General features: G+C 37.8%; 3 protein-coding genes across 3 annotated transcripts; all 3 read left to right on the forward strand.

Annotated features, from left to right (window-relative positions):
* Window positions 1-43: 43 nt before the first annotated feature.
* Window positions 44-1105, forward strand: LOC131628319 (uncharacterized). The gene is made up of 2 exons (XM_058899165.1): window positions 44-343; window positions 455-1105. Exons 1-2 carry the CDS (start codon window positions 44-46, stop codon window positions 1103-1105), a joined length of 951 nt encoding a protein of 316 aa, XP_058755148.1.
* On the forward strand, window positions 673-4993 carry LOC131628320 (uncharacterized). The gene is made up of 2 exons (XM_058899167.1): window positions 673-1049; window positions 3920-4993. Exon 2 carries the CDS (start codon window positions 3932-3934, stop codon window positions 4991-4993), a length of 1062 nt encoding a protein of 353 aa, XP_058755150.1. The 5' UTR covers window positions 673-1049; window positions 3920-3931.
* On the forward strand, window positions 4561-8881 carry LOC131628321 (uncharacterized). The gene is made up of 2 exons (XM_058899168.1): window positions 4561-4937; window positions 7808-8881. Exon 2 carries the CDS (start codon window positions 7820-7822, stop codon window positions 8879-8881), a length of 1062 nt encoding a protein of 353 aa, XP_058755151.1. The 5' UTR covers window positions 4561-4937; window positions 7808-7819.

Below are 8881 nucleotides of genomic sequence, written 5' to 3' on the forward strand. Positions count from 1 at the left end.
TACTTTTATCTGACTGTTATTTCTGTTGCAGTGCTAAGTTAAGATGGCTGGGAGAAACGATGCTGCGATTGCTGCCGCTTTGGAGGCTATGACTCAGGCTTTGGCAAATCAGCCAAATGTTAATGAGAATGCTGGATCCCGCAGTTTGGCGACTTTTCAGAGGGAGAATCCGCCGGTCTTCAAAGGCAAGCATGACCCCGACGGCGCATTGGAGTGGTTGAAGGAGATTGAGAGAATCTTCCGTGTGATGGACTGCACTCAGGCGCAGAAGGTTCAGTATGGAACTCATATGTTGGCAGTCGAAGCTGATGACTGGTGGCTAGAGACTCGTCAGAGATTGGAGGTGGCGGGTGAAGAGATCACTTGGGATGTGTTCCGCAGAGAGTTTCTGAGGAAGTATTATCCTGAAGATGTTCGGGGAAAGAAAGAGATTGAGTTCCTTGAGCTGAAACAGGGGAATATGTCAGTGACAGAGTATGCTGCAAAGTTCACTGAGTTGGCTAAGTTCTACCCGTATTATGATGGGGCGGGTGCTGAGTTTTCAAAGTGCATTAAGTTTGAGAACGGATTACGCTCTGAGATCAAGAAAGCTGTTGGGTATCAGAAGATTCGTATCTTTCCTAATTTGGTTGATAGTTGCAGGATTTATGAAGAAGATCATAATGCACATTGCAAGCTTGTCAAGGATAGGAGAGGTAAGCAGAACCGTGGCACACCTTATGATGCTCCAGTTGGAAAGGGAAAAGCAGAAGTGGCTAATGGCAAGAGAACTAGTGGGGGAGGAGCTCCTGCTAGCGTGATTTGCTTCAAATGTGGAGAACCTGGCCACAAGAGTGATGTATGTACTGCTGGGGAGAAAAGATGTTTCCGTTGTGGTAAGACAGGACACGTAACTACTGATTGTAGACATAAGGAAGTTATTTGTTTCAACTGTGGTGAAGAAGGGCATATTAGTAGCAAGTGTCAGAAACCAAAAAGGGAACCAGGAAGTGGAAAAGTATTCGCTTTAGCTGGAACTCAAACAGCTAATGAGGACAGGAATACCAGAGGTGCGTATTTCAGTAGTAATACTTTAATTACTATCGTTGATTATTGGTGCTGCTAGTTGTTTCAATGTTCCTAATTGTGTTGAATGATTAGTATGTTAGATTTAAACCTTGTTGAGTTTGGTCGTTTCGAAGGAATAGTAGTTAGAGTGTTGTCAAGCACAATTTGGGAATCGGAGAGTCGGAAACTAGAACGAAGTTAAGGACGGTGGTATCGGATGAATTTTCGAGGAAGAAAATCTTTTAAGTGGGGGAGAGTTGTAACGCCCGGAAATTCGATTATTCGCTTACTTTAGACGTTTGGAGTATTTAGTGAAATTTTTGTATTTTTGGACGATTTAGTCGGTATTAGTTCGGGATAGCGGATTAACAATTAATCGAGATTTTTAATATATTTAGTATTAGAAATATTATTAGAGTGTCAGGTATTATTTTGGGAATTTTCAGAGAAAATTAAATTAGACTGTAATATATGAGGTGATAAGTAAATAGGGAGTTTAATAAAATAAAAATTAATTGGGCTAAATGTTGTGTTGCCCATGTGAATTAGTTTAGCCCAAAGTAGGATTAGTGAGGTAATATCTTAGGTTTAGAAACAGTCAGTAACGGCATAACTTTAGAAGAGGAAGCAGTTAGCAGAGAATTGGGAGAAACCAGTGCACGTGAGATTTGCCTAGCAGAGGAATTTTTGGGGATTTTGATCGGGACGATTTAGAGCAACCTTCGATCCAAAGGTAAGGGTGGGATTCTTGCTCTATAAATAGGAACATGATGGATTGTATGTGGGGATTGGTTGTATGAAATTATCGTATGTATAAAATTGTTGTTTCGGAAATTAATGTTTTGGTAATTTTATCTGATTTGATACATATAATTCTATACTGATATTGGTATGATAGTCTGTCTATAGTGTCACTTTTTCGTTCGTCATTCATGTAGCGATGTTATATATGTCTGTATTGTTACCGTGTTCACTCATGTATAGTCACTTTGCTTCGCTGCCAATTGATATAATTCGTTAATACATGTGAAGTTAACACAAATCTGATGATATATACACATACTGTAGCAACTATTATATTTATAGGCATCAAAACTATATTGGCATGTAGCGGCCATATACCATGTAGCGGCAGTATATCAGTTGGATATATCATAGTTTATAATTGAGAATATCAAATTGTTAAATACTATAGCAGCACTTCTTATTAGCAAATTGGAATCATGTTTTCTAGGATATTGATAAGTCTGTATCAATATCTCAACATAGAATTTAAGTTTACTTTTATATATTATTATTATAATAATAATAAGAATAATAATAATTATAATAATAATAGTAATAATATAATATATTTGATATAATATTTTTAAGAGTTTTGAGTAAGAGATAATATTTAAATTATTTGGTCAAGTGAATTTCAATTCTGTTAGAGTTGTCAATAGGGTTGTCAGAGTCGCTTATGAGATGTTTAGAGTTAAATCTGATGAGCCGTAAAGATTAAAATTGAAGGTATTTGACCCTTTAGAGTTGTTTTATTATTACTTGAGTCAGACCATTAGCTAATTAGGCTCATAAGAGTTACCCTTGTATATAAAAGTTGTCAGTAGAGTATTTTTGGGCACTTTGGAGTTGTTGGGACTATTGTAGAATTTTTTAGAGTTCTTTCAGTAACAGAGTTATTCTTAAGAATTAGCAGATATAATTTGTTAAGTTTAAGACTTAGTAAAACTAAATTACAAAGTTAGTTTATAACTGAGATTAGATAATTGGCAGTGTCAATATACTTTAGGCGAGTCCGAAATTGATTCGGTAATCATAAATTAACGACGTTTTAGTGATGTTTTGACTTGTTGCGTATTTTGAAATATTGCGGACTTTATGATGTTGCAGGAAATTAAAGTGACGAGAAATCATCAATGATGATTGATATATTTTGGCGATGTAGGCGAATGCCTTATGCGACGTTGTTTTGTGATTGATTGTGGTTTGTTGCATGTCATAGTGTCTCATGAATTGCATGTATGTAGCGACGGCCTGGATTGGCAAAACAGCGACGAAGGCTTATGCCTGCTTTTGATGCCTCTTTTACCTGGCAATTGGCGATGGGGGCTGAAGCCCTGGGTACCACATGCATGATGCATTAGTCGTGTCTCATCCATTTGCTTTATTGCGATGTTGTGCGTGATTATGTGATTTTGATTTTTGAATTGTTTGTGATTGAAATTGAGACGTGAGATATATATTATGACTTGAACCGTAATATACTCTTTATCATGACTTTATTTATATTGTTTGATATCTCACCCTTTGCTTGTTTTCGCCGTTGCCTTTATACTGGTAACGTGCAGGTGATGCTAGTGAGTGAAGGATTAGCTGTCGCGAGTTGAGTCGGTTGTCGCTCTGATACGTAGCACTCGGGGGGATAAAACGATTGTTTTTATTATTGTTTTAATTGCTGAATTTTATTTAGTTTTGATTTAAATTGTAACTTAAAGTTACCGTGCAAAGATGCTACGACTTGATTTAAATATTTAGGAAGTTTGATGATTCCGCTGCGAAGTAAATTATTTGATGAGGTATTTTTGAGGATTAAATTAATGTTATGATTTGTCCGCTTTCGTTTAAGTGTTATGTATCTATGTGGAGGCGTAATTGCCGTAAGTGAATTAAATGACGAATGTGACATCCTATTTCATCGTATGAGTTTTTTTAAAAATACTCTGATTTTCTGTATAAATTATCGGGTAGATTTGGGGTGTTACATTAGTGGTATCAGAGCAGGTCGGTCTGTACGGCCAGTGTCGAGTCGTAGTTAGTTAACAATCGAGTATTGTTAATTACTTTTATCTGACTGTTATTTCTGTTGCAGTGCTAAGTTAAGATGGCTGGGAGAAACGATGCTGCGATTGCTGCCGCTTTGGAGGCTATGACTCAGGCTTTGGCAAATCAGCCAAATGTTAATGAGAATGCTGGATCCCGCAGTTTGGCGACTTTTCAGAGGGAGAATCCGCCGGTCTTCAAAGGCAAGCATGACCCCGACGGCGCATTGGAGTGGTTGAAGGAGATTGAGAGAATCTTCCGTGTGATGGACTGCACTCAGGCGCAGAAGGTTCGGTATGGAACTCATATGTTGGCAGTCGAAGCTGATGACTGGTGGCTAGAGACTCGTCAGAGATTGGAGGTGGCGGGTGAAGAGATCACTTGGGATGTGTTCCGCAGAGAGTTTCTGAGGAAGTATTATCCTGAAGATGTTCGGGGAAAGAAAGAGATTGAGTTCCTTGAGCTGAAACAGGGGAATATGTCAGTGACAGAGTATGCTGCAAAGTTCACTGAGTTGGCTAAGTTCTACCCGTATTATGATGGGGCGGGTGCTGAGTTTTCAAAGTGCATTAAGTTTGAGAACGGATTACGCTCTGAGATCAAGAAAGCTGTTGGGTATCAGAAGATTCGTATCTTTCCTAATTTGGTTGATAGTTGCAGGATTTATGAAGAAGATCATAATGCACATTGCAAGCTTGTCAAGGATAGGAGAGGTAAGCAGAACCGTGGCACACCTTATGATGCTCCAGTTGGAAAGGGAAAAGCAGAAGTGGCTAATGGCAAGAGAACTAGTGGGGGAGGAGCTCCTGCTAGCGTGATTTGCTTCAAATGTGGAGAACCTGGCCACAAGAGTGATGTATGTACTGCTGGGGAGAAAAGATGTTTCCGTTGTGGTAAGACAGGACACGTAACTACTGATTGTAGACATAAGGAAGTTATTTGTTTCAACTGTGGTGAAGAAGGGCATATTAGTAGCAAGTGTCAGAAACCAAAAAGGGAACCAGGAAGTGGAAAAGTATTCGCTTTAGCTGGAACTCAAACAGCTAATGAGGACAGGAATACCAGAGGTGCGTATTTCAGTAGTAATACTTTAATTACTATCGTTGATTATTGGTGCTGCTAGTTGTTTCAATGTTCCTAATTGTGTTGAATGATTAGTATGTTAGATTTAAACCTTGTTGAGTTTGGTCGTTTCGAAGGAATAGTAGTTAGAGTGTTGTCAAGCACAATTTGGGAATCGGAGAGTCGGAAACTAGAACGAAGTTAAGGACGGTGGTATCGGATGAATTTTCGAGGAAGAAAATCTTTTAAGTGGGGGAGAGTTGTAACGCCCGGAAATTCGATTATTCGCTTACTTTAGACGTTTGGAGTATTTAGTGAAATTTTTGTATTTTTGGACGATTTAGTCGGTATTAGTTCGGGATAGCGGATTAACAATTAATCGAGATTTTTAATATATTTAGTATTAGAAATATTATTAGAGTGTCAGGTATTATTTTGGGAATTTTCAGAGAAAATTAAATTAGACTGTAATATATGAGGTGATAAGTAAATAGGGAGTTTAATAAAATAAAAATTAATTGGGCTAAATGTTGTGTTGCCCATGTGAATTAGTTTAGCCCAAAGTAGGATTAGTGAGGTAATATCTTAGGTTTAGAAACAGTCAGTAACGGCATAACTTTAGAAGAGGAAGCAGTTAGCAGAGAATTGGGAGAAACCAGTGCACGTGAGATTTGCCTAGCAGAGGAATTTTTGGGGATTTTGATCGGGACGATTTAGAGCAACCTTCGATCCAAAGGTAAGGGTGGGATTCTTGCTCTATAAATAGGAACATGATGGATTGTATGTGGGGATTGGTTGTATGAAATTATCGTATGTATAAAATTGTTGTTTCGGAAATTAATGTTTTGGTAATTTTATCTGATTTGATACATATAATTCTATACTGATATTGGTATGATAGTCTGTCTATAGTGTCACTTTTTCGTTCGTCATTCATGTAGCGATGTTATATATGTCTGTATTGTTACCGTGTTCACTCATGTATAGTCACTTTGCTTCGCTGCCAATTGATATAATTCGTTAATACATGTGAAGTTAACACAAATCTGATGATATATACACATACTGTAGCAACTATTATATTTATAGGCATCAAAACTATATTGGCATGTAGCGGCCATATACCATGTAGCGGCAGTATATCAGTTGGATATATCATAGTTTATAATTGAGAATATCAAATTGTTAAATACTATAGCAGCACTTCTTATTAGCAAATTGGAATCATGTTTTCTAGGATATTGATAAGTCTGTATCAATATCTCAACATAGAATTTAAGTTTACTTTTATATATTATTATTATAATAATAATAAGAATAATAATAATTATAATAATAATAGTAATAATATAATATATTTGATATAATATTTTTAAGAGTTTTGAGTAAGAGATAATATTTAAATTATTTGGTCAAGTGAATTTCAATTCTGTTAGAGTTGTCAATAGGGTTGTCAGAGTCGCTTATGAGATGTTTAGAGTTAAATCTGATGAGCCGTAAAGATTAAAATTGAAGGTATTTGACCCTTTAGAGTTGTTTTATTATTACTTGAGTCAGACCATTAGCTAATTAGGCTCATAAGAGTTACCCTTGTATATAAAAGTTGTCAGTAGAGTATTTTTGGGCACTTTGGAGTTGTTGGGACTATTGTAGAATTTTTTAGAGTTCTTTCAGTAACAGAGTTATTCTTAAGAATTAGCAGATATAATTTGTTAAGTTTAAGACTTAGTAAAACTAAATTACAAAGTTAGTTTATAACTGAGATTAGATAATTGGCAGTGTCAATATACTTTAGGCGAGTCCGAAATTGATTCGGTAATCATAAATTAACGACGTTTTAGTGATGTTTTGACTTGTTGCGTATTTTGAAATATTGCGGACTTTATGATGTTGCAGGAAATTAAAGTGACGAGAAATCATCAATGATGATTGATATATTTTGGCGATGTAGGCGAATGCCTTATGCGACGTTGTTTTGTGATTGATTGTGGTTTGTTGCATGTCATAGTGTCTCATGAATTGCATGTATGTAGCGACGGCCTGGATTGGCAAAACAGCGACGAAGGCTTATGCCTGCTTTTGATGCCTCTTTTACCTGGCAATTGGCGATGGGGGCTGAAGCCCTGGGTACCACATGCATGATGCATTAGTCGTGTCTCATCCATTTGCTTTATTGCGATGTTGTGCGTGATTATGTGATTTTGATTTTTGAATTGTTTGTGATTGAAATTGAGACGTGAGATATATATTATGACTTGAACCGTAATATACTCTTTATCATGACTTTATTTATATTGTTTGATATCTCACCCTTTGCTTGTTTTCGCCGTTGCCTTTATACTGGTAACGTGCAGGTGATGCTAGTGAGTGAAGGATTAGCTGTCGCGAGTTGAGTCGGTTGTCGCTCTGATACGTAGCACTCGGGGGGATAAAACGATTGTTTTTATTATTGTTTTAATTGCTGAATTTTATTTAGTTTTGATTTAAATTGTAACTTAAAGTTACCGTGCAAAGATGCTACGACTTGATTTAAATATTTAGGAAGTTTGATGATTCCGCTGCGAAGTAAATTATTTGATGAGGTATTTTTGAGGATTAAATTAATGTTATGATTTGTCCGCTTTCGTTTAAGTGTTATGTATCTATGTGGAGGCGTAATTGCCGTAAGTGAATTAAATGACGAATGTGACATCCTATTTCATCGTATGAGTTTTTTTAAAAATACTCTGATTTTCTGTATAAATTATCGGGTAGATTTGGGGTGTTACATTAGTGGTATCAGAGCAGGTCGGTCTGTACGGCCAGTGTCGAGTCGTAGTTAGTTAACAATCGAGTATTGTTAATTACTTTTATCTGACTGTTATTTCTGTTGCAGTGCTAAGTTAAGATGGCTGGGAGAAACGATGCTGCGATTGCTGCCGCTTTGGAGGCTATGACTCAGGCTTTGGCAAATCAGCCAAATGTTAATGAGAATGCTGGATCCCGCAGTTTGGCGACTTTTCAGAGGGAGAATCCGCCGGTCTTCAAAGGCAAGCATGACCCCGACGGCGCATTGGAGTGGTTGAAGGAGATTGAGAGAATCTTCCGTGTGATGGACTGCACTCAGGCGCAGAAGGTTCGGTATGGAACTCATATGTTGGCAGTCGAAGCTGATGACTGGTGGCTAGAGACTCGTCAGAGATTGGAGGTGGCGGGTGAAGAGATCACTTGGGATGTGTTCCGCAGAGAGTTTCTGAGGAAGTATTATCCTGAAGATGTTCGGGGAAAGAAAGAGATTGAGTTCCTTGAGCTGAAACAGGGGAATATGTCAGTGACAGAGTATGCTGCAAAGTTCACTGAGTTGGCTAAGTTCTACCCGTATTATGATGGGGCGGGTGCTGAGTTTTCAAAGTGCATTAAGTTTGAGAACGGATTACGCTCTGAGATCAAGAAAGCTGTTGGGTATCAGAAGATTCGTATCTTTCCTAATTTGGTTGATAGTTGCAGGATTTATGAAGAAGATCATAATGCACATTGCAAGCTTGTCAAGGATAGGAGAGGTAAGCAGAACCGTGGCACACCTTATGATGCTCCAGTTGGAAAGGGAAAAGCAGAAGTGGCTAATGGCAAGAGAACTAGTGGGGGAGGAGCTCCTGCTAGCGTGATTTGCTTCAAATGTGGAGAACCTGGCCACAAGAGTGATGTATGTACTGCTGGGGAGAAAAGATGTTTCCGTTGTGGTAAGACAGGACACGTAACTACTGATTGTAGACATAAGGAAGTTATTTGTTTCAACTGTGGTGAAGAAGGGCATATTAGTAGCAAGTGTCAGAAACCAAAAAGGGAACCAGGAAGTGGAAAAGTATTCGCTTTAGCTGGAACTCAAACAGCTAATGAGGACAGGAATACCAGAGGTGCGTATTTCAGTAGTAATACTTTAATTACTATCGTTGATTATTGGTGCTGCTAG

Source organism: Vicia villosa, unplaced genomic scaffold (assembly GCF_029867415.1).
Source record: "Vicia villosa cultivar HV-30 ecotype Madison, WI unplaced genomic scaffold, Vvil1.0 ctg.000442F_1_1_1, whole genome shotgun sequence".
Taxonomy (NCBI): Eukaryota; Viridiplantae; Streptophyta; class Magnoliopsida; order Fabales; family Fabaceae; genus Vicia; species Vicia villosa.